Raw genomic sequence first — 26,434 nt, forward strand, 5'->3', positions numbered from 1 at the left:
AAAAGTGGTTTTATCATACTGTACAGACCCTAACATCTGCCACTATGTAAGAGAAACAGAATTTATTTCCCGATTCTCGCAGGAGAATGATGTTGCTTTTTACGCGATGTATGGTGCTGCCATCTTATTTTTCTCTGCCGCCTGCGAAAACAAGATGGCGGCCAGTCGGGATGCACGAGCAGGCCCGACTTTGTTGCAGGAAATTTCCACACTCAAATACCATTTTATATAATGTGATACATTGAATATGATATGTAGGAGCCCAACTATTGTTAAGTATGATTTTACTACTTGCTGAAGCTCGTCGACGCTAAATAGAATGACTCTGGGAGGGGGATGCAGACCAAGGACGGACCACGTGGGGAAACATGGGCGATGCTTCTCCCTCAAAAGGCTAACACGATTTTGTTGAAAATAAGGAAAGGCGACTTATTGTGGTTCTATTTCATTTCCCTTCCTCGGTGTGGAAAACATCAAAAAGCCCCAAAATGTAGTCTCACTCCTCAGAATGGTATTAAATGAAAATACTTTCCGATTGGTTTGCTCCCCCAACCCTTACAAAAAGATCTTGAAATCGTTAACTTGAAAAACGGCAGTGTTTGTAAATATATTCGTTACATAAGCTTTGTACGAACTTCTATACCTTCAAACATACGCACTGATGACGTCAAACTTTGTTTACCCAACACTTTCCTGTGGAGCCATTGCGAGCCGACCCATGGTCCACTGAGCGCCAAAGAAAAACACGCCTGTACGCTGGGCTGGGGTCAGCAGTATTGTCGGCTGTGAAACTGCATACTGCCATTTCATCAGCATAAGAATCTCACCTGTGTGATGCAAGGCCTTTCAACAGCCTCTTTAATCTGGTTATCTGATAATATTAGGGTTTGTTATTAAGCGAAGGCTCAGCACAGCAATGTCGAAATGATCGGTTAAGAATAGTTCTACAGTAAAATTTACAGTAGGTCGGATGGGATTTATCACTTTTTTCACACAATGATGAACTTCGCAAAATAGCTAATTTGGCAAATAGTTAAACTTTGATTAAGGCTGATGGTGTTGGAGAGAGGAGAGGTCTTATCTCTTACATCTGTGGATATCTTTCGATTTTTGCACGGGAACATGTAAATGAAAGTCTCCCCTGTAGCAATCGCCGCTCAATGCTCACACCCCATAAGGGCTTTAAGTCATCATGACATTTTGACAAGGATTGGTTGTATACCTCGTTCTTTGGTCCTGTCGGCCCAACAAATAGCAAGCAAGGTCACTATATACAAGCATCAAGCCTGAAATTTGTTTGTCCGGTGACAAAAAGGATTTTCTCGCTGTCAAGGTTCAGTTACAAATGAGGCTATGCAGACAGCAATTGAATAAGTAATATGTAGGAATATTAGAATATTTGAGGAAAATACTTTCTGCATGTATATCACTTATCGCCCCACGAGTATGCATTATGTGCACCGCTACAAGGTCGCACTCATATTGTTGCAGTTTTTCTCGATTTGGCTTCTTTGTCTTTAGTCCCTCCCCATTACATTCAACAAGTCTCTAAACTCTCCCCAAGCGACATGGGCTTCATTCTAGTGGGGAAAGCGCTTCAAGTTGGTTTGGCGCGGAGCTCTGGAAGTGCACACCCGACCCGTAGAGACCTTGATGTATTTATCATTGGATGACAACATATTTTAGCCAAGATGTTGACCTTCTGATGTAAAATGCTACTCAAAAGAATTAAAAGAACAAGAGAACAGAATGTTTTTGTCATGGTCTATCTTGGCTACCATTAGAACAAGAGGCATTAAAGTTAGTGATTTTCACATAACTTTAATGCCTCTTGTTCTAACGGTAGCCCGTATAGACCATGACGAAAACATTATGTTCTCTTGTTCCTTTAATTCTTTTGAGTAGTGTATTTCGCAGTACTGCCACGTTCTGAAAACATAAAACTGAATAAAGCAGTTTTTCCCAGTGTCAATGCAGGAGTGCTGAACGAGTGGGACCCCCATTTTGTGCCTCAGTTCCAACTTTGAGCGATTGTACCATGCAATATGCAATGTAAAGAAGGTAACGCTTATATGTGTTGGCCTATTTATAAGCAACTGAGGATCTTTACTGTCATGGACAAATACTATTTTCAAAAAGTGATTTCTTCCCGTTGTACAATAGGAATTGTGCTTAATATTTCAGGTATTGTGAAACTAACCCGTTGAAATTCTGCTTATAATTTGGTCAGTCCTAATCATACTTACGTGTACTTTAATTTACTTTATTTGTAAAATTATTTTGTGCTCTCTAACGTAGTAATCAGTTATGAATTGCTTGATGATTAAAAATAAGGAAATGAGGCACAATGGTCTCTGGAGGGAATAAAGGTTTCTGGTGTAAAGACGGACTAATGGTTTGTTAATTTATTTCTATTTCAAAATATATTGATACATCCAACGGATGGGAAGGATTTATCCTGCAGTTACTTATTTTTTTAACAACATAGATGACAATGGGAATATTTGACTTAAAGTTGGGTTTTATAGTGTGGTTCTCATTGAGCCTGATACCTTGACCTTATATTGGTATTGGTAAACTATGATCCCTGTGTCAGGCATGGGATCTTGACACCCTGGTAACCCGATATTAACAAAGTGTTCTGGCGGGACAAGGTCGTTTTTTGACGAGAACCAACGAAGCGTGGCATCCCTTTGTAAAAATAGATTTGTGGCTGCCAAACACCACGTCCAAAATGGGGCAGTTATGCGTGGATAACCAACAGATAGGAAAAGATCGCTTGAATGAAGTTGCCCGTAGTGCTGTATCATTTTTTCAGGTTCATGGTTTGGCTTGTTATAGAGACCCTCTATTTTGTGTATTTTATCAATATACATTTTGAAGGTAGAGATTTGTGCAAAACATTTCATCGAAATCTCGGTGGTGCATGACATTGGGAAACACAGTGGGATTGAGGCTATGGAAAACAAACGGCACGAGGAACCAGGAATACTCTTTCCTGACGATGACAAACTGCATGTAGTATCCCTTGACGACCCCTCAGGAGAGACTGGGAATGGAAACTACAATATGCCGTCGAAACTCGACGGAGAGCCCGTGTCTCGTCAGGTGATCCACGCTCCGCAGACACACATCGTACACCCTCCCAAACCGATTCGCTTTCCTTCTAGCGATAGAGTCTTACTGGTAATGACAGTTGTGGCCGTGATAGTGGCTTTTATCGCGTTGCTGATCGGTGGATTGGGTCTGTCTCGGAGGGGTGATATCTTTGTCAATGTTTCGAGCGGGACTGGACCACTCACTTCACCCACACCAGGTAGGCTATGCACCTGTCAGAAAGGGCAGAACTTAGTGTATAACTGTGTATTCTCTTCACCAAAGTCAATGACTCTTTTTAGCAAACACTGCATCCGACTTATCTGGCGCCAACTTGCTACATTACTTCCAAGCTACGGGTGGGTTCCTTAAAATTTTATTCTGTTGGCATCTTAAAGTAGATAATTAAAATTACTGCACTTTGGTCAATAAAAGAATGACTTATACTACATGTAGGCATGCTTCAACTAAGACTTCAAATGTGCATGTGATTTACAAAGAACAACATCTCTACCTCCTGCAGACTTTGCACAATTTTCTTTTATAAAACAGGGTGCAAAGTGAGCTTAAAATTTGTTCGCCTGTCTACATTCAGACTTCAGACAATCACATACACCATCAACGTTCCAGCAAAATTTGCCTCAGACTATGCCAGAATACTTTTTCGGAGGGAAAATTCTGCAAGCAGAATTTTCTACTGCAGTTGCTGCCTTTTATGTGCTTGCTTCACTACTTTCCTATTTTATCAGATTTGTTTATTTTTTTTTCACTCCCATCACCAGTCAGTGGAGACTCCGCACTGAATGATGAACGTGTCTGGCTGTTTGCCATTAGTGACTATAACGTCAGGCTTGAGTATCTGTAAGTCATTTCAGACTTCATTCAGTACAGTCTCAATCTCTGCTAACATCCCCCGGTCTTCAGTGTTGGCGTTTAAATGGGATGGAACTTCAATCAGTAGGTTGTTTTCCCCACAGTCAATACCTTGTATGCTCAATAGCGCCCTCATCAAAAGCTAGTTGAGAATGAAGAAGACAATGTTTTGTCTTTTATGCCGAGTTTTAATAGTAAAATGCAGGTGAGACTTAAGATAGTTGTTTCGCAGGATTTCAAAACAGGCTAAAATAAAAATCAAAAACGGACTTTCGAGTGTAATTTACAGTGAAAACCGCAGTTGGCTCATTTATTTAACAAGAAATGAACACATGCACGTTTTCACACAAAAAGAAACGGAAAGATGTAAATATCGTATTAAAGATGGATGCTATGACGTTCCTTGCTAACATTTTTTTTCTGCTCCCCGGCATTCAGCGATCTTGCAAGTGGAGAGGTCCGTGGCTACAATGTTGACATCATTAACGCAGGTCAGTTCAGGATTTGCTTTTAGGGGGGTACGGTGTTGATTGTCGAGGTACATGACAAAAATCATGTCTTTTATGTATCGAACGAATCAATGAACCAGCAAAGACAGATTATTTCTATATTTGGTCCTGCATGCACGTCAGGGTAGCTAATTTTTAAAGCTGGGATTGTGTTTTCGAGACTCCTAACCAGAAACGTATTAATTAATTACCAGTACGTCTAAGCAATAAACTAGGAATGTGTTTAGGGCAGACCGCTAAAATTCAGACCCAGAAACTTTTACGTCATCTGATAAATTAAAGTAACTGGTAACAGACTAGAAGACTTTGAGAAAAACTATTTTCACTAAATTTCCCTTACTGCTATTACTCACATTGTACAAGAAAATACCTGTTTTGGTTTTGTGCATACAATAATAATTCTGGGGATACACAGTTCAGTTATTTTGAAGACGACACGAAAATTGTGTATTTATTTCACTCCATTCTGAACGGGCAGTGGACCCGTCCCAACCTTCAGTTCTGGTTTAGTTGTAACACAGGCACAAACAAAGCTGAATCCAACGCTAAGACAGGTTCACAGCTCGGGTAACACAAACTGTCTCCTGCTTATATAGAGCCTGAAAGTAAAAAGTAACTTGGCAAGCTTCCGGAACCATCGTGCGGTCCGCCTGTGTGGATTTTGCATGGGATCTTCCTATCACCTAGATATCCTAGATATTTTTTGAAGAATTACTGCTAATTGAAACAACCCTAAAAATACTGATGTCGGAATTTTCCTTTATGTTCCTCAAGTCATATTTTGGAAAAGTCACCTGGAGATGGGTTAAAAACGAAATTTATTCACGGATTTTCACTTTCAGCAATATTATTCCCTGGACTTATCATTCATTCACGTTTGTTTTCACTTTATAAGCTTTCCCGTAAACGAGATTGTACAACGTTGCAAAGATTTACTGACGCTGTCCTTGTCAGCAACGGTTGGATTAAGTTGTAGAATCTTTCGTAAACGCCGACTATATTATTCTATTTGGTTTAATTACTTATTAAGTGTAAAATACTCATATAGCTTGATCTGTTTTTATTTTAGCTTTTACTGCCAGACAGCCATTTAATATAATTTTGCAATTCTGCGTACGAGACCACTGAATTGCACTGGTCTTCGTGTATTTCAGATTTATAAATGAGAGGTCCAATTTTGCCATGATATCTCTTCTCAGGTCATGTAACTTTTATGTTAAGTTAATGTGCTGGCAAATATTTTCCAAAGGCTTTGTACCGAGGTGTTTTTTAAAGAAGTAAACCAACGAAAAAATATATATTCTGAAATTGCTGCACGTTATTTCTTCTATCCAAGGATTCCGGAAGCGCACCACCAGGGGTCAACTTTCTGACTCTAATTCAAAACTTGAAAGCGACGTGAGCCCTCGTTCAATGTGAACATGCTTTGCTTTTTAGCAGCACCGTGTGCGACATGCTTAAGTCACTGCATTAGTCACAGAAGTCAAAAGTCACGTTCAAAGCAAACACATCATTTGAGGTACCGATATGTTGTTTCATTAAATATCCCTACACTCAAAACTATTCTCGCCTTGTTTTGTACAGTTTGCCGGATAGCAAACAAACAGTGCAGTTTGGTGTGGGACGTGTATGGGCGCTGCTGGGAGACCGTCGCTGGTGAATCACCTAGGCCTGGAATCGGACTTCAAGGCGGTTGGTATGACGCATGCACAGGTATCCAGGATTACGTTGACAGCCTCCTTTGTATTTATCATTATTACAATATTAATATCTTTGCTGGGTCTGATATATTTCGGGCCATAGTGACATTATAAGTTTACAATTTGATGCTGATAATCGCCCCAGGCCCTACTTGGATCTTTGCGTTTGTGTTCCCGGGCAAGGTATATTATTACAATAAGCGGTGTCTATACAGATAGAGGTGCATAAACATATTTTGTGATGGCAGAGGATGTTTGACCTACGCAGACCCGACAGTTCTGCAGAAATCTGACCCCTTAGCCGTATAAGGAGTTACAGCTGCTGTTAACGTATAAACGAATAGGGTTCACATGAACAACTCCAGTGATGTTTGGTTTCCTTCATATACATGACCCACATTGTACTTGGTTCCGTCTGTGACCTGTCACGATAACACGACAGAAAAGTCGTATCCCACTCTCTCTTATTTTGAAGAATCAAAGTCATATTGAAGTGGACGTCAATTTTTGGGTTTTGTAATATTTGGAAAGAGTACCGGTAGCCTGTCTCTTGTTTAATATTTTTAATAATATTTTGTAGAATCACATTATTTAAAAATGTTATGTCCTCAGCAATTTTGACAGTAGTATTGTTTGTGCCTGGTCTGAAATATTGAAACAATGTCGGAAACAAAGACGCAAAGCTGTCACATTGTTACTTTACACCTTTACCCTAAGAGTGTCATGTACATGCAATTTGAAAGCTCTCTTTCTATTGAATTCAACAATACCAATATCCGAGTTTTTGAAACTTCCGACCTTCAGCTCATTTTGTGGTGACAGGTCACATATTTCCATAGGAAGTAATGATTACTATTCACGTGGCGTGATCGGACATTATGATTTTCTTCTTTATCCAGCATTTTTTTCATTTCGGAAATGATTTTCTTCTTTATCCAGCGTGGCCTCAAACGTATGCCAGGTCCCGTACCTTCAAGTTCACTGTGGATATGAGCAAGCAGGATTTGGCTGTTTTTATGATTGCATCGAGAGGTGACCTGGGTTCTTTCAACTGGCGTGATCTAACGGGCAAGACTATTGGCTTCCTTCAGTCGTACACAGAGGATGCTACTTGCATCACGAGGTTTCCCGAAATAACGGTCAGGGGCAAAACACTGCACCTCAGTAAACCCAGCTAAATGGCGAGAGCTGTCCATAATTGATGTCTGTAAATTGTCTCTTTAGTGCGGTTGTGTCGTGAAAATATTTACAATTCCTACAAAGATTTAGTTCATTGTCAATTTAATTAGTAGCTATCCCTTTGCCTGTTGGCTTCTGTAAATTAATCTTCAGCACAAAGTAAACCTGCATCTTCGCAAAAAGGTACCGATAGCTGATAGTTTAATCCTTTCTTCATTAACATAACTCATACATCATATTACAATGTATTTGAATTGTTTCTTTTTAGGGCCGCAATCTGTCTCGTAATCAAGTGAAGTATTACGTGAATGAGCAGGACCTTCTCACAGCTGTTAACAATGGAGAGGTAATTTTCTTGAAGGTTTACTTGAAGGTTCATTTGAAACAAAAGAAAGGATGCACTTGCAGAAAAAGTCCAACAATTAAACTATGAAAAAAATTCCCTAACTCTCCTCTGTCCCGTCAATGATCAACCGAAGAAATAAAATTTTCGCCGAAGCGCTTAACAGACCATATAGGTCTCATTTAAATTAAAAAGTGCTTTATCACTGCCCCTAGTTTAATGGTAAAAACCAAAGACCTATGCAAACAATTCATACATTAGCTGCAACAATTTAGGACGCCAACTGTCATCCTCTTATCATCAGGTGGACGCGGTCTTTGTGAAAGAATTTTTGGGGATAACCAAGTATCTCCAGCTAGCCTCGGACAAGCTCAACCGATGTACCATCGGTGGTCAGGCCATGATGACGCGGAAGGATAGTACTCTGGCGGACTGGTGGAATCCTGCCTTTCAGACACTCCTGGACTCCCCCGAGTATCTGCAGATATGTCAGGGACTTGAAGATGAAAATGTGCATGGTAAGCTTAATTGGAAGAATTTTACCTACTCAGCCATGTAACCAGATTTAGTTGATTTTTCTTTCCATGATAGCACAGTAAATGTAGCTACCTTGGCAGGAAGTAAAATTAAAAAAAAATACTGGATTTATAAAACTGAAAAAGAAGCTTGAAATTTATGGCTGCGGCTGATTGGCTCTGTCGGGAACGTGTATCAGAAGTCCCATTTTCTACTTTTATACGACTAGCTGCTATTTTGCTTCAACGACGTGTGCTAATCGTCTTCTGAGTGCCATAGCTAGAGTTGGGTAACTGAAATTGAGAAAATCGGTTGGCCGACTGCCGTGGGTTACCTTCGGGTTGTTGAAAGCACTGGAGTCATCATGCAACCTGCAAGTGAAAAATTGTGAGAAGTGTGCGATGGAGGGCTTGGCAATAGGAAATCCGTTTGACGTACAACTGGGAGGGGGCGAACAAGTCTGTATAGGCCTAACATAATTGCAAGTGCAATGACATCCATTAAGTTAGATTTACCATTGGGAGTAAAGATTCTTTACATATGACCCGACAAACTTTTGTTCTGCATTTGCAACATTGATGCATCCCATACCAGCTACCAATTCATGTAAAAGTACACAAACCAATGTAATAAAAACTAAAACAGACGTTTTAAAGATTTGATACTTTTTATTGTTACATTATTTGACAAACAATACACCTTTCCACTTTCTTCCAGGATCTCAACCAGGACCAACCTTGTCAGAGCACTGCATCGGTTTCTGAATACTTCTCAGTACTGTCTACTGCTGTACAAACAAAACTTTCAAAAATATATAGCTAGGCAAAACTCCTTAGCTTCCTATCTCCTCTAAATTTGTCCAGAACACCAAAGCTCATTTCAAGCTGCTGCATGCTAATTGGAATGATATTGCTCAACAGATTTTCTTCCTAACCAAGCACAAGTCAGGCTAGATAAAACTCGCAAACTGTTCACTACATTGCTTTGCTAGAAACCCATGTTGCTAAGCTAGCATTTGTTTTCTGTTGGCTGTTCCTGCGCTTGAGCAGCCAAGGACATTTGGCATCATGTGTTCAAAAATTATCTTCCAGAGATGGGCTGTCTAGCCTTTAACAACACATTATCTTTAGCAACATCTTTCCTCAAAACGATATCTAATTTATCAAATAATGAAAACAAGAACTTGAATTCTCCATTTTAAGCGAAGTAAGCGAAGTTTGTAAGCCAAGCGCAAGACCGTTAGCAGGTGGGCGCCCTCTCACCTTTAGTGTCCAAAGGTTAAGTCAGAACAACGCTCACTTTTAACGTACACAATGTAATCATTAATTAATTAAAACCCTGGGACGCGGTAGGAATTGTTTTGACGTGGTGGTGGGAACGGCCTCGCCAGAAGAGACCGTATTATTCCTCAGGTTTGCAGAGCCCTGCATCCGTCTCAAAGGTATATAAATGCCTCAGTGGTTGTCCCTTAGCCTCTACAGCTCTTAATTAAAACCACCAAAAGTACATCACAGTCCGGTGGGGAGCCCATTTCCGAAGCTATCCCGATTGGGGGGGGGGCTCGCCACGCGCCAGCCAAGCCACACCACCACCAGAACACCCCTTCCCACCAAAATAACACTTCAAAGACAGCCGAAACAGGCCTCTGACACGTCCCAGACAGCTGTCACTGATATGAAACATTCCACTGCCTGGCCCAGGCACTGTTTTTGTAAATGATTCATTGTATTGTACACATGGGGCCACTGAACACACAGTCTTATGGTAGTTGGCTGGACGCTGGCTGGATTTTTAAAACATTTTTTTGGCTAGGGGAGGTCCTGGCTTTAAAGTGGCTAAACCAGGATTTTCAGCATAAACAGGATTAGGATATGGTAAGTAGTTTTGCATTTGGAAAAACAATTACCTTAATTAACTCCAGTGGCCTCTACAAAAGAGGCCACTCCCTCCACGCAGGGGTCGCATGAGCTGTCTTTTGTGTAGGGATAATCGCTTTCTTCTCCTTGATTACCATAGGATCTCCTGAAAGGCCAGTCAGTATGCCATCACACACTATATTACTCATCCTGTTTCATCATGCGCAATAATTTCGTAAGCAAGGTAACATTGTACCCTCGTGTACTCTCAAAAGTGTACTCTCAAAAATGTACTATAAAAAGTGTACCACATAGGCCCCCCACACTACTTGGGTGGCATACATAGAGTGGACCTCTGCACAAAAGAAGTCCACATAATGTAGGGTGCAATGGCGTATTACGTAGTGTGGACACGCACACTTATTCTTAGCAAAATGAAGAGGAACATTCCAAAAACTCATCATCAAAATTTCAGATCGAAGGAGTTATCATAGCTGGAAACAAAAGAACATTCTCCTCATATTTTCCTCTTTTCCTTAACCACAGGAAAATAACAGAATGCAAAACAGGTGTTTGTGTGCGTGCAGGGGGTGCTCTCTGTCCCGCTATCCTGCATAGTCTCGTATAATGTCTTGGCGCAAATACTACTATAATAACATAGGGAAACCGCAGATCCAAAACACTGATATATTTAACTATTAATTGTTTAGGTATATAGGACAATTTTAAAGTCCATTCATTGTACTACGTCTGATAAATCCATAGTGGCTATATCATTACAAAACTATATACACACAATGACTATTATAATTACGTTTGTCAAAAGGGTACAAGATTAATTAACTCCTATGACGAGTCTCTGGTAAACAGATCCTGACTTCCGTCCGGGGAAAAATAGGCCCTGTTCGCAAGGAAGCCAATTTTTGATCGTTAGTGAGTTAGTGCTGAGTTAGTGCTGAGTTAGTGCTCAGGTTGTATTAAGTGTTTACTCATATTATACATTACTCCTACAGCCCAGACTCCACAGAACAGTTAACGGTCGTCAACGTGACATAACAATGAAAAACAGAGAGAAACTTGCAGTGTAGCATGTATCTCACATAACAGATAAACCAGTTTCTCTCCTTGCATTTATCTGTCGCTTCTGTTTCACTTCATTGAAAAGTTCGGGTTGCTTGACATAAACGCTATTATTATTAAACGGTATTATTTATTATTAATTAAACGGTGAAAAACGGTGATTAAATGAAATAGAATAGTGCAAGTTTCACTATACACGAAGCACTACTTGCAACATTAATTCCCACCTGCACATGTATATTGTACAACTCTGCTCATGTCCAATCAAAATGTTTTAGCACTAGCATTGCATTGGAGCTTGGGTAGCCTATTTATAGCTTTATAATACGACTATGCTATTATGCTATGCAGTATAAAATGCGTTTATATTCTAACTTACAAACAGTATGAAAGTGTTGACAATAAGTCATTAACATGTCGCCTTGTTTACTATGTAGTTTCCACGTAATTCCAAAACATCTGCCTATAATTTCTCAGGTTGGGAAAACCCCGCAGAAATTCACTAGTGGATACTGCACACTATTGAACGCCATCGAAACACCCGTTTCACTCAAAAACACACTAACTGTCCACCATTGAAACAAACCTTTAACAAAACGTTTGTAACCTGTTATGATGGGATGGAGGTTGTGAACCCTCAGGGGCTTATTTCGCTTCGGGAGTACAATACTCCATCGACGCCTACGCATCAGGCTACATATGTGTTGCAACAATTTAACATGACATATACTGATACAACACGTTTCTGTATATTTATATTTGGTTCTTTGGAATGGACCAAAACGGGGGTATTCAACAACAACATGATTATTTTCTGTATAACACACTTGAATTTCAAGTTCCTTAATTTTGCTGCTACACAGGGATTAGCATCGGGAAACAAGGGCAAAAAAATCTGATGACATTACGAATGCCAAGAAGCTACATTGTGCCTTTATGCCTTAGAGAAGTTGCAGTGCTGGATAGTGTTGTTATAATTTCTACTGATCAAAACTATTTGTTAGAAATCGCCAGAATTAAGGCTTTTGATCATTGATTCTAAGTTCCAAATAGTGTTCCTTTCCTGCATAAAACAAGCAAATAAATACGACAGGCTTTGATGCAGAACCATGTACAGCAAAAACATGCCTATTATGTTCACGTGGCAATTAATGTCAAACACTACACAGGGGCAGATTACACTAAAGTTCGTATTCCTTTTATTTTGAAAGAAAAACATTATTTCTAAATATAAGCGTCATCTACGTAAGCCATAGCTACGCCTTTTGCTTTGGGTTATAATCGTACACTTCATAGCCGTTGTTATTTACTATCTCTCTCGTTTCAAAACCAACTTCAGTAAGTGTAATGAGTTTTAGCAGCACCTGTACCTGACAGGAATTTACTCCGACGATTTAAAACGTGCAATGCCTTCAAAGACCTTTTTCTCAATCTTATCACCTAGCCATTGGCCTGCAGCCTCACTGTATGTGCTGGCGGCGCCATGTATTATGGACGGGACCGGCGCCACATCTACAGCGGAACGTAACACGCTTCCAATAAGCTTTCCTGTGAAACTCGTTTGACCCTGACCAGAAGACTGGGGATCAACGTCCTGCTGCGTTTTCGTCCTCACGTCAAGACCTGAAGGTGGAGTACCAATAGTGTCATTAAAATCCGGCATTGGCAGCCGTTCTTCTGCCAATTTGGGTGCTTCTGCCTGTCTGCTTTCAAAGGATGGAGGTGTCACCTTTACTTCAGCAGTCATTGGTGCTTCTGCCTGTCTGCTTTCAAAGGATGGAGGTGTCACCTTTACTTCAGCAGTCATTGGTGCTTCTGCCTGTCTGCTTTCAAAGGATGGGGGTGTCACCTTTACTTCAGCAGTCATTCTTAGTTTTTGATGTGGTGATTTTTTTACAGACATTGCAGGTGCTGATTCTGTGGTTGTTTCGGCGCTCAGAACTACAGCATAGCACGGTACTGATTGAGCACCCACTTCTGATTTGGGACTTGCCTTTGCTTCAGTCGTCACTGCTAACTTCGGTTCTGATTCAGATCCAGACACCGATGCAAGGCTTACTGAGTCTTTATCACCTTCACGAATTTCCCCTTTCTGCGTTAATATGGCTTTCAGTGTTTCCCCAAAGAGTTCCCCACTATGAGCACTCGTTGGCTTTGTCTTCCTAGCCACATACGTCTTCCTGCCCTCTCTTCTCAGTTTTGGTTTACCACCCGGTTGTTGCCCTTTGGGAGACGATAAAAACAACTTGGTCAAACCGATCTCTCCAATCACGACCCCTGCATTTATCATAGCTCTGTCAGCGTCTTCATAGGTTGATCCAACCTGAAAGGCCTCTGCGTACGATTTGAGTCCTGCAGTTACCGAAGACTCTGCGACATTTTTCAGGGCTATACTTGGATCGACTCCGAGATCTTGGTTTATTGCGAGAACGAAATCTCTGTCCAGAGGGCAGTAGATCACGGCCTGCAGCCAGGCGTTTACTGCAGCTGATCTTCTGCGCCTTGACGACTCATGTGTCTTGATGTCAAAGTTTCCAATGACGAGTGCCGCGGCCTTCATTCCAACCTTAGCACAGCGTCTGATCTCTCTCTTATCGAAAACCTCCATCTAGCGTACAAGATAGAACTTCCATTTAGAAACACGGGGTTCATCATGCGGTTGACTCATGTAGATGTCAACCATAGGTGTGCAAAGCTGAATGATTTATCACCTGCGCGACTCATGGAGATCAAATTGAAACATCCTTAGTTTTGTTTCGTTTAATTTAATTTTTAAGTGCTTAAAAGTTATTCGTCCTATTTTAAGACCGACTTTCAGAGTGCGAGCTTTTCAGGCAGGAGCAGTTCATACATTTTAAGCAATGCTCTCCAGCTGTACTATAGTCTCATAGAAGTAAAGCTTACCCTGAGGACACAAGAAAAATCAGTAGAAGAATCTGCCGGATGCTATGTTGTTTTTTTTTTATTCTTTTTTTTTTAAATTATGCTCGCCGTCTTTTATGTTTTTTTGTCTCAGAGTAGAGGTGGAGGTCGACCTCCAATCCCTGATCAAAATCGGTACATTTTTTTTTCAAAACGATACCCCGTGATCTCAGTTCTTAAAATAAGACGTAACATTCTATCTTATACAACTTTGATCATCATTCCCATTTCAGTGGCTTTCCCTCATAATTACAACCTCGTCATTTCGTCTTACTCTTTATTCTGAGCATTTTATCTAAAGGCGTTAGGATGAGGTAGTGACTTTTCCTGACCTTCCACCTCTACAACCCGGGCTCGAATACTGCCCAGTGGGGTTGCGTTCAGTAGTAGTTCTGAGCCACCTCCCTGTTCACCCCCTTTCACCCTCTTTCCACCACCGCGCCGGGGTTTCCCACTTCACGCACCTTTACCTTTCCACCCCGGCGCACTTTTTTGTCGACAACTCGCGACGTGTGCCGGCCTGCACAGACTCTCGCACAAACAACCTTAGACCTTTAACCCGTGACTCTCAAACAAAAAAAAAAACGGAGTTTCCCTTAACTTGCCCGGTCTAAACTCGTAACCTCTATTTGTCCTCTGCACTTCCACTCCGAGAAAAAATGAGATTTAAACACGACCCCCTTCATAAGACCCCCCTGCCCCCTTTCCTATCCTATACTATTCCATACTATATACCCAATATCCTGTACTGCACGCCGTGGTACGGGGTATTTTTTTTCCAAAAACCCGAGCAGCTAAAAAATACCCAACCCAGCCAAAAATACTCAAGCAGACTACAAATATTTGAGCAAACCAAAAATACCCAAGCAGACTACAAATATCCGAGCAAACTGCAAATATCTGAGCTGACCAAAAAATATCTGAGCTGACCAAAAATATCCAACCACCCCAAAAACTCAAGCTGACCAAAAATACCCAAGCTGACCAAAAAATATCTGAGCAGACCAAAAAATATCTGAGCAGAACAATCAATATCTGAACCAACAAAAAATATCTAAACCAACCAAATAATATCTGAACCAACTAAAAATACCCAAGCTGACTACAAAAACTCCACCGCACCAAAAATATCCGATTACAAATATATGAACTAACCAAAAAGTCGAGTCCACTACATAGGAAAGCAGCCGAACACATATATATCGTATACCGCTTTTAAAATTATAATTAGTATATAGTAGAAGAAGATGAAATCCAATCCGATAGAAACAATTTGCCTACAAAAACTAGGCCTTCACTCCCCAAAACGCATTGGCCCCGCTTTGCTCATGTCCAACGGCATACCAGAGCAACTTGCTCTGCGACGTCTCTACCTTGGACTGCGTATCACATTGCCGAGACCGACCGAAAGATCTAGAGCCTATACAAAATGAGTTTGTCGACAATATATATGTTTTAGGCCTTGTATCCCGAAAGGCGGTTCTGGATGTCAAGGGGCAGCTGCACCTGTTGAAAAGTGAGGAAAATTCCCATCCATGTATAGTCAAAACAATCTCACTTGCCTTCCAACAAGTGTACGAAACGCTTGCTCCACGAAAATTGTACATATAGTGCACGCGGCAGCGACTGCAAAATTGGAAAAACGATCCGCAACAACGGCAAATACCGAGCGCTGGTATCAAAATGGCAGAAACTACAAAAACAGAAAGAAGACCCCTACGCGTACTACCAGGCAAAAATAGACGTTTCCGAAATACCTGTCGAAAAAATTGCTGATCGACTACAGATAGTAGAAAATGTGCTCTCTCCCCACGGGATAGGCTTCTACAGCATCGACTACACCCAGGATTTTGCATGCACGTTTTACCCCAAGGTACTGGAGCGCTGTATTGCCAAGAAAGAATACTGAATAGGAGGCGATCGTCTATATCTACCATGGCAGAAAACCACAGGCCGAAATCATCTGTCTTGGATACAGAAAAAAGACTGGGAAGAACAACAGACCAAAATATATAACAATTTGGTTTCCAACATCGAACCTGGTGACGTTCGAAAGCAATTTGGCACGTATCTAGTAGACATCGTTTCCTGTCGAAATAGGCACTTGCGAAAAAACATTTTCGGATCCTAGAGCGATAGCCCACGGTTGTACAAGGATCGAAGTGTCGGTGCGTAATCCAGATTTGAAAAAATTGGCGAGCAGTGCCAAACGCAAGATCGAGCAAGTCTGTGAAATGTTGGGAAAAGGGGAAACCCCCGAAAAGAACCAAAAAAAGAACCGAAAAAACTATAAACCCCCGAAAAAGAACCAGAAAAATAACTGGAGAAAGGACCGGAAAAAGAACCAGAAAAAGGGTCGGAAAAAGAACCAAAAAAAGAACCAGAAAAAGGCCCGAAATCAATTTTCCTTTCGTGTAGTATACCAGAGCACTGGAGAACGGTAGCAAATTCGATAGACAAATAATGTGTAGTATTCGACGTACCCAATTCGACGATCTATATAGGTTGCAATGCAAACGTATCTACCAGACACATTGCAGGCGTCGCTTTTCCGTCCAAAACGAAAAGCAACTGCAAACGGCTATTCGAGCTTCAATTGCGGAGTACTGTTTCGTTGATTTGCCGATTCTTGTATTGGTAGTCTCTGGGTACGAAGAAGAAATTAAATTTAATTTTTTTTTTCTAGAAACAACGCGCGTATTCTACAAAAAGGAAGCCGATGCATTTTTGGGAGCGAAGGCCTAGTTTTTGTAGGCAGATTGTTTCTATCGGATTGGATTTCATCTTCTTCTACTATATAAGTAATTATAACTTTAAAAAGCGGTATACGATATATATGGGGTCGGCTGCTTTCCTATTTAGTGGACTCAAGTTTTTAATTGGTTCATATATTCGTAATCTGCTCGGATATTTTTGGTTGGGAGGAGTTTTTGGAGTCAGCTTGGGTATTTTTGGTTGGTTCAGATATTTGTAGTCTGCTCGGATATTTTTGGTGCGGTGGAGCTTTTGTTGTCAGTTTGGGTATTTGTGGTTGGTTTAGATAATTTTGGTTGGTTCAGATATATTTGATCTGCTCAGATATATTTTGGTCTGCTCATATATTGTTTGGTCTACTCAGATATTATTTGGTCTGCTCTGATATTTTTCGGTCAACAATACCCGAGGTAATGTTGGTCAGCTCGAGTTTTTGGGGTGGTTGGATATTTTTGATCAGGTCATATATTTTTTGGTCAGCTCAGATATTTGCAGTCTGCCTGGGTATTTTTGGTTTGCTCAAATATTTGTAGTCTGCTTGAGTATTTTTGGCTGGGTTGGGTATTTTTTATCTGGTCGGGGTTTTGGACAAAAAATACCCCGTACCACGGCGTGCAGTACAGGATATTGGGTATATAGTATAGAATAGTATAGGATAGGAAAGGGGGCAGGGGGGTCTTATGAAGTCACGAGTTCAGGTCGGGCAAGTCGAGACTTATAGCGACCGGCATCGATACCAGGCGCGATATGTGGGAAAGGGGGACCCCCTAAGGTGATGCACAAGATGTATACCCTAAGGCTATTGTGCCTAATGCACCCCACTCAGAAATCTGAAAGGAATTCCAAAGATTCCATCAACACAAAAGAAGACACAAAAGAGGGGGTCCCCCTTTCCCACATATCTTGCATCATATGACGGCAGCAGCTCTATTAGAATACACAAAGAGAGCAGCATTCTAAGCAGGTCACATCTAGGGTTAATGCTTAGTCACCAATCCAGCTGTTCTCTAACCAGGTAAATGGGGTTGGGAGAAAGGTGATGGACAATGGAAAGTTTTATGGACCATGCTTCCTGAAGCTGCTAAAGCTAAAGGAGCTGCAACTGCAAGGTGACCTGCAAGGGGAACTGCAAGTGACATAGGGCAAACCTACAGTGCACTTCACTGTGCGCTTGTGATGGACAATGTTATGCAAACTGAGTTAACTGCAGAGTACAACAGAGCACTGCATTATGCCTTATAAACAAAAAGTCTTAGTTTTGAAGTTATAGACAATCAGGTTTAAGGCGGCGGCCATCTTGGAATTCAATATGGCCTACACCGACGTTCAAAATGATTATTTTACTGGGGGTAAGAGACTGAAACGGCATTTCTATCTGCCTTAATTTAGAAGTTATAGGCACAAGTAGGACCAATATTACGTCCATTTTGAAATCCAACATGGCGGCCACCGGGGGGCGTTTCAGAGTTGGGTCGTTATCGAAAAATGATCCTATAGGGTACCCTACATGTGTGCCGAGTTTCATAATTTCTCAAAAAAGTGAAATATTTTTCTGCTTGGCCGCTGGACCAGAAAAAGAAGTAAGTACTTACCATAAGTTGAGACTCGTGCTCTGAATACTCAGGATGATTCTGCCGACGAAAACACGAATAATTTAATCAAAGCGGAGCTGGACCCTTGTACAAGGACCTTTTTTTAAATACGGGTAGCAAGGCTAAAACGAAGAAACAAGGCTAAAACGAGTACTTTAAATTACCAATCTTTGGAAGGGGAGTTTCTCCAGGATTAAATATACACTTTAGCTGCCTCTAAAAGCAGATACTGGTCATCAGTTACCGTTTTTTCTTACTGTTACGTTTTGCTGATGAGCAATAGCAGTCACACCCTGCTGGCCAGACTATTATTAGATTGTTTCCTTATTCGTTAGGTACATACAGCCAGACTCCTGTCTTACAAGGGCACGATTTTGGTGGTTTGACACTTTTTAAAAAAACGAAGATATGTGTTCAACAAATCCCTATTTCTTTTGGTTTCTAACTCAAAAGGTATTTATAAACAGGAATAACAATGAATGTGCTTGTATGCCCAAAATTTACGTCGTCTTTGGCTTCGGTAATCGAAAGCGTCCATTCTCCTCATTCGGTCTTACGTTTAAAACAGCCAAGTACAGTATTTAATACAGTGAATTTGCAGCCAGAAGACGGGTGCGCACTGATTCGGGGAGGGGAACTGCAGGGGTACGGTGTGACCTTGTTAATTTAAAAAAAAAAGCATAAAACAAAGGTTGAGAATGAAAAAACAAGAGGGAACAGCCCATCTAGTTTCATCCCCTCTGTCTCCAATCTTAGATCGACACATGAAAAACTTATTACAAGGGCGCTTGTGCACTTCATTTTCCAACAGACAAATGTTGTTTTCCAAACGAAGAGACGACGTTAGTAGCACAACTCTATTCAAACACTGATGTCGTTTAATGAGAAAATGAGGCAACACACACTAATTGTGGGATAATCTCAACTGGATACCACAAAAACACACGTTTCCTTTTTTGGAAAGATTTCTTTGAAAAGGGAATATCTTAAAAGTGTATTTAAACAAATGAATTTTAAAGAACATATTCTTCCGACAAAATAGGTTCAAAGAAAAACTCCCACGCCAAATTAAAGATTATCCCTTAGCACCTGACGTTATACATCTATTTTTAATCCGCCGGATACAATTTTGCATAATTTCATTTTCCAATTGTCCAGAAATTGTACGCCTATAGTTCCTACGGTGAACGGATAACAAAAAGAATAACATCAAATAGGTAGTGTTTTAATATGTTTCGAAGTTTGGCTACTAGAGTCAATTCAAGTCATTTTTAACATTCTGACCTGGGTGGAGCCGAGTCACAAGGTCAAGAAGGCAAGTCGATATGAGACATGTCATTAGACATACTGAAAATACATTAGGTTGACCAATACCTAGCCAACTAAAAGTTTGCTTTTTTATCTCAAGTCCTGTAAGCTCCAGTTGTTCGGTCAAAAAGACTCAAGTCATTGACCCGTTGAAACTTAGTATTGTTGAGTGGCAAAAATTGTGACTTGAGTTGGACGCAAGTCGAGTCATTGACTGAGTCATTAGAAACTCTGCCAAGTGGTACTACCGAATAGGGAGATGATGATCGTAGGGTACGAGCTGTTCAGAACACCATCTGATAACGTGGGATCGTTAATACAAAACAATTTCCTGTCCATCACTTCCACTGGTGTAGATACAACCGGTACGGCACCCAGCACAGCCCATGTACATGGAAATTTGCATGTCACGCGTACACACCCAAACCCCGGACCATTTACCCATTGCGTAAATCATCCGCGCCCAAACACACAGACTGCACTTGACCTGTGACTCTCCGCTACAAGAATGTTACTCCAAAGCCTGCCCTCACAAAAGAACAATGCCAGGGTATAATAATTTTTACAAAAAGTTCGACATACCATTAACACTGTATTGTAATAGTTTAGTTTTAGGTTTACCTAACATATCTGTAAATTGAATCTTTGACAGATAATCTTTTACAAAACATGCGTATTCGCCAAACTTGCGCAAACGTTTGATTCAAATTCAAACTCACTTCTGGGTTCAATAGATCAAATTTTTATAGCCAGGAAACTTAGTTGTAATGGAAATTTTATGTGAAAAGAGTCGCAGCAGCGAGAAAGGTGTTTTGTACAACCAGCCAGCATTTGTTCGCTGGAGTCAGTCTGACAAGCATGGTCCAACAAAGGTCAAGCTATGTGTACTCGACATTCTTACAAATTCAATTAACAAATAGACACGAAAACAGGATTAGTGACCGTCACACTATGTAATGCAATTATCTCAGGTTGTTTTAGTTAGATAGGATCTTTCTGTAATTCTAGCAACAAGTTTGAATCAATAATGATAACTGCTGTATTTACCGCAACCGGATAAACAACACCAATAGTGTACAAGAGCCAATGTAAGAGAAAATGGATCCATGGAGAGAATGGTCCTGATCCATACCACAAAGCATGAATACAGTGCCGTGAGTCAGCATCCTCGGCGATATATTGCTGTTCCATTTGTGCCGACCCCACCCACTTAAGATGAACTATTCTACTGCTCCCCCCTGGGCCTGGGCCATTCAACCCACGGCTTTTTGTGGGTGTGAACGTGTGTGCAGGTGTGCCATACATAGTGTGGACCTCTGCAAAAAAGAAGTTTACATGAGGCAGGGTACGGTGGCGCTGTGTGGACTCGCACACATCCACACAATGTTTTCCCCTCTACGAAAAACAGTTCAAGAGGCATTTTGGGGTCAAGGTTATCCGTGGCAAAATGAAGAGAAACAGTCCAGGAAGTCATTATCAAAAATCCAGCTCGAAGGAGTTACCTTAGTGGTATAAAAGGGAGCATCTTGCTTAACCACAGGAAAACAAACAAATTTCCGCACTACGTAGGTAAAACAGGTATGTATGTACTTGTGGAAGGTGCAGAAAAAGTAATAATAACAATTTATTCATTTATAAAGCGCAAATTTCATACAGTCATGTTCAAATGCGCTGTACAGCGAAGACATTAAGTGTGGAATAATGAATACATTTAAATATGGTTGAGCCGATGGCATACAAGGGCGCCAACAACCCACATTCACAAATAGAACACAATAAGAAGCAGTTACACTTATAGAGGTGGGAGGAAAACCCCAGAGGAATAGTCTAGATAAAACCCACGGAATCAGGTACGGACTGAAACCCAATCTATGAGTACCGGGCCGGAAATCGAACCGGGGACCACAGAGGTGGAAGGCGAGGAGAAAACTACCTTGCCAACCCGGCTACCCCAAAAAGCTATTCTATGTAATAACACAGCCACGAATCGAGGTCGGATTGAAAATCGAGGACGTCCTCATTTTGCAATAAGGTGAAATTTGAGGCAACAGTTCTGATGGTCAGCGAAATTTCAAGGCCTTTCGAAGCCGTCCTCGGTGTATGTATTTAACACGTCGGGTTTTTAAAATCACCAGCTCTACATGGACAGTTTTTACGCATCCCTGCATGGAAATAGTGCCCTCTCTGGCTCTCTTGCTACGCTGGCCCCGGTGTCCTGCCGGCCAAGCCGGACCGGATCGCTGAGTACGATAAACGTCGCCAAGTGCTGGGACGCGTTACCCCCAACATATATAAAAGCCCCCAACCTGTCCAAAAGCCACATAGCGTCACCTTGCCATCACGCCTGTGGACTTCTGCAGCCGTTCTGAAAAATGGTTTTCTTTTAGTGAAAAATATGGTGATTAAAAATGATTTTATTGGCAAGGGCAACCTATACTCAAACCATGTTCACCATATGTTCCGTCTACCCAACGCTTGAGTTCAAACCAGGGTATCATACCCTGCCGGAAATATTATCTTTCTTCCTAATCACCACTCCCCCAAAAAAGGAAAAACAGACCAGTACAAAGAAACAAAGGGCGAAAAATCACCCCCTTAAATGTATCCTGCCCATAGAACTCAAAGAATAATGTTTCATTTGGATGTTTTAATTGGAATAAAAACATTCCCCTCCTCGTAAAAAAGTGTCAAAACATCCGATGTACATTTTCATCAGTAAAATGTCTCGTAAAACAGTCTACCCCAGATGAAAAGTCACGTGGTCCTTTTTTGCTGCACAGGCCTCACTTAATTATTAATAGCGGTGGGCAGTCGGATGGGGTCGCCCTATTACCGGTACTTTACGGGGTTGCCATAATAACAGTAACGTGTATATTGGGGTTGCCACAATAACACTAACGTATGGGGTTCCCATAATAACAGTAACATATACATATGGGGGTTACCACAATAACACTAACATACGGGGTTGCCATAATAACAGTAACGTATACATATGGGGGTAGACACAATAACACTAAGGTATGGGGGTTGCCATAATAACACTAACGTACGGGGTTGCCATAATGGCAGTAACGTATACATATGAGGGTAGCCACAATAACACTAAGGTATGGGGGTTGCCACAATAACACTAACGTACGGGGTTGCCATAATGGCAGTAACGTATACATATGGGGGTTGCCACAATAACACTAAGGTATGGGGGTTGCCACAATAACACTAACGTACGGGGTTGCCATAATGACAGTAACGTACACATATGGGGGTTGCCACAATAACACTAAGGTATTGGGGTTGCCATAATAACACTAACGTATACATATGGGGGTCCAGTTCTTTGCTCGTATTGTATGCCTAGATGGGTGTTCTCACTGGAATAAAACATCATCCAAAAAAAGAAATAAAAAAAGGTTTCAAAACATCCGGTGGACATTTTCATCAGTATCATGTCTGGCAAAAACAGTTTAACCCAGATAAAAAGTGGTCCTTTTTTGCTACACAGGCCTCACTTAATTATTAATAGCAGTGGGTAGTCCGATGGTGTCGCCCTATTACCGGTACTGTACTTTGGATCTTCATCAAACTTACATCATTGAATGACCTTAGTTCAAAGATGTGCCTAGAAAAATGACGTCATGATGACGTCATCAAGCGATTTATCATTGATTGTTCAATATTTATTTCATCCCATTGACTTTGTTTGCGTTTTCAAGGCTTAATTCATGTTACTTAGCAATCTCAATTCGTCATCAAAGTTACAGCCGGCAAAGACCCTGATTCAAAATCATTGCCTAATTTATGAAATAGTGATGAAGCCAACGCCTAGTTTTATATTGAGTTTTGAATATCTGATTTTTCCCCATAGGTTTTGTACACGCTTTTCTAATTGACACTAGTGAACGAGTAGTCATTTACTTCGGCTCAAGATTAATATATGAACGAAAGAGAAATCGGGTATTTTCCACTCTGTCATTTGCTTTGAAATATGCCTAAGAGTCCAAATATAAAGTAATATTTCATAAACATTGTTCAGTTTAAGCGCAAATCACGTGACATGAAGCTAAAGGAGCAGTGTTTCTGCAAACGAGTTTATGGCCCCTTGACTTTGTACACGTTTTCGAGCCACAATTTTGGTAACTGCAATGTTTTGATCTTTGACAAAGTGATAGCCAAGAAAGACCCTGATGCAAGATTAAGTGAAAAGGAATAACGTCATGATGGGCCGTCACCTTATTTTCTGTTGCTTTCTGAATACTTTATTTTTCCCTGTAGGTTTTGTTCACGTTTGTAACTTGGCATGAAAACTGTAAACTTCAATCTCCTACAGGACATGTCCTGTCTGGTTAAATTTTTGCTATTAACTAGCAAGGAAAGTGTTACACGAATGTAGACCTCCTGCGCCGATGACACCATCAGGGAATTAGTACGTGACATTAAATGTGCACTCTTTAGGGCCATAATTATATCTCCTGAAGTAGATGTTCCGTCAGGCAGATATCTTGATAACTAGGTGCTTTAGAGGAATATTGAACTTATGTGATGATGACGTCATCAGGAGACAAGTAACGTGACATCAAAGGTGCACTCTTTAAAGCCCTCTTTAAATCTCGTGAAGTACAAGTCTAATCTGGTTCAAATCTTGCAGATATCTTGAAAAGGGAAAGCTCTAGAGGATGTATCTGATGCGATGATGACGTCATCAATATGGAGTCAATTTTATTTAAAGGACGTTAAATCCTGAAATACATGCCTGATATTCTGTTGAAAACTTGGATCCAAATGGTCCTAATGACAGATTTACGCCATCACGTTTGTGTAGTAGACTGATTGCTCAACTTAAGAAAGGGATGCAAAAAGCCCTCTGTTCTGTTGGCTTTTTCGCAATGGATGACCTCTAGTTCATACTGGTTTTATCCAGTACCTGTATCTGTTCCTTCAGATTTCTCAGAGAATAAATGTCCCCATAAGTCGTCACTATTCGAATGAAATAGCCTATAGTCGGGCAAAATGAGAAAGGGGCCTTGAAATATATTCAGTAACCACTTTTTGTATAGTAAATAATGTCAGAGCAAAATGGAATGGTCAAACAGGGGATTTGGATTATTTCTTACCTTTCATTTAATGGCCGTGGTCCAAGAACACATAAAAGCATACCAGGTTTATAAATTACAAAGAAGGCAATCATATGATTCTTTTTTAGAACAAAATGTTTGATTGTTCCATTATTAATCACTGCAATGTCCTATAGAACGAAAATCATATTGCAATAAAACAGTTATGACCGAATACCTAAGACTTCAATGTCGATGAAGAGTTTCTGAAAAGTATTCCTAAATGGTTTCGTATTTTTAGTCGACGTACCTTGCTATATCGACGAAACTCAGTCTTCCTAAATATCTTGTGACTCTGTCTTGTTGGGTGTTCTTGGAGACTGCAAGTCCTAGAGCTAAAGGTTCTCTGTTCAACTGAGCGTGGCTTAAGATACCAAAAACTGCAATGACGTGATGGATGCCCATGACCTCATTTATAATCAATACTTCAGATCTGTGAGTTCAGGATCATACGTGCATTCACAATACATTATACATTTTATGTTTTGGAACAAACTTATCAGAAAGCCAAACCACATTTGGTATTCAGAGGTGGCTTTCTGTACCTAGGAGAGGAGAAAAAAATAACAAACAAACATGATGGTGTGGACCACAATGCCGAGTTCAGTTTATCCTTTGCCTTAGTGTGAGCTGGGATACAGGTGGGACATGCACAGACTAATTCCCCCCCCCCCACCACCACCACCTCTGGAAGCCTCCAAATTCAATGAACCCTTGCTTTGAAGGCATGTGTACTTTTTTGTTCAAAATACAACGGTGCTTGTTTTGTTGATTCGGGCTCTTTGCAAGACCTCGTCGACCTTCGTACCGAGCATGTTGCGTGCTGACGGGAATTTCCGAAAAAATTGCTCAATAATTTGCTTGTGAGCTGGCTGGAGGCAGTGTTTTTTCTCTTCTGTACACGTCGTCAGTGGAACAAAAGCCGTCACATCAAATTAGGTTTTGCCATTCATGATTGTGCGTAAAATAGTTCAGGGCGGAACTTACCACCGTGACGCTGTCTGTGGCAATGCAACACTGTTTTGGCCCCCATACCGGTTTAGGAAATTTCGTCACCGTTGTCAAGAAGAGACATTTAAGCCTATAATCATGATTTCTTTTTTTATTTCTGTTTTGGGGCAAAATTAAATAGGCTATGCGATGCCTTTAACTTGGTCTAATGTTTTTTTTTACTAAATGTACTGAAATTGGCCAAATCACGATGATTTACCGAAGGGAAATTTCAACTAAATTGCAGTTTTCCTTCCACAGATATAACGCTAGCAATAAAGGGCAAATCCATTGGAAAGCTTTTTTGTCGTTTTCACAAAGAGGCGAATTTGACGCCAGGAACGTATACAAAGGTTACATTTTTTTCACCTGGCACGCGCTATGGCAGAACAACGAATAGACAAAAGTTGCATTACATTAAGCGTTTTCACGAAGAGGCTAACTTTTTTTTTACGAAATAAATAAAACAAATTAGTTAAATTCTATAAATATTATTTGGCAGTTTTGTGTTTTTTAAGATCCCATCTTTCATGTATGTCAAAAGAGTGCTAAATACTGGGAAAATAAGCGTTTGAAAAGGAGACAAACTTCAAATGAGATTT

At 40.7% G+C, this 26,434-nt stretch overlaps 2 protein-coding genes across 6 annotated transcripts; one reads left to right on the forward strand and one right to left on the reverse strand.

Annotated features, from left to right (window-relative positions):
• Window positions 1-41: 41 nt before the first annotated feature.
• On the forward strand, window positions 42-11,206 carry LOC110983520 (uncharacterized). Its single transcript, XM_022242828.2, has 8 exons — window positions 42-3,316; window positions 3,879-3,957; window positions 4,408-4,460; window positions 6,063-6,191; window positions 7,118-7,317; window positions 7,626-7,703; window positions 8,005-8,218; window positions 8,934-11,206. The coding sequence occupies exons 1-8, from the start codon at window positions 2,959-2,961 to the stop codon at window positions 8,978-8,980; spliced, it is 1,158 nt and encodes a 385-aa protein (XP_022098520.2). The 5' UTR covers window positions 42-2,958; the 3' UTR covers window positions 8,981-11,206.
• LOC147797560 (uncharacterized) lies at window positions 8,865-25,532 on the reverse strand. 5 transcript variants are annotated; one of them, XM_087142358.1, is made up of 4 exons: window positions 25,093-25,523; window positions 18,421-18,459; window positions 13,002-13,760; window positions 8,865-12,881 (listed from the first exon to the last, which is right to left on the reverse strand). In XM_087142358.1, the coding sequence occupies exons 2-4, from the start codon at window positions 18,421-18,423 to the stop codon at window positions 12,534-12,536; spliced, it is 1,110 nt and encodes a 369-aa protein (XP_086998484.1). In that variant the 5' UTR covers window positions 18,424-18,459; window positions 25,093-25,523; the 3' UTR covers window positions 8,865-12,533. The 5 variants fall into 5 exon arrangements, 4 of the variants coding, with proteins under 4 accessions (XP_086998484.1, XP_086998483.1, XP_086998481.1 ...); XM_087142357.1 differs by having other exon boundaries at window positions 8,865-12,941; XR_015426765.1 differs by lacking the exon at window positions 18,421-18,459 and adding an exon at window positions 16,558-16,718 and having other exon boundaries at window positions 8,865-13,760; window positions 25,093-25,532.
• Between the last annotated feature and the right edge of the window lie 902 nt (window positions 25,533-26,434).

Source organism: Acanthaster planci, linkage group LG10, assembly GCF_054643075.1.
Source record: "Acanthaster planci isolate LZ-2023a linkage group LG10, COTS_SCS, whole genome shotgun sequence".
Lineage (NCBI taxonomy): Eukaryota > Metazoa > Echinodermata > Asteroidea > Valvatida > Acanthasteridae > Acanthaster > Acanthaster planci.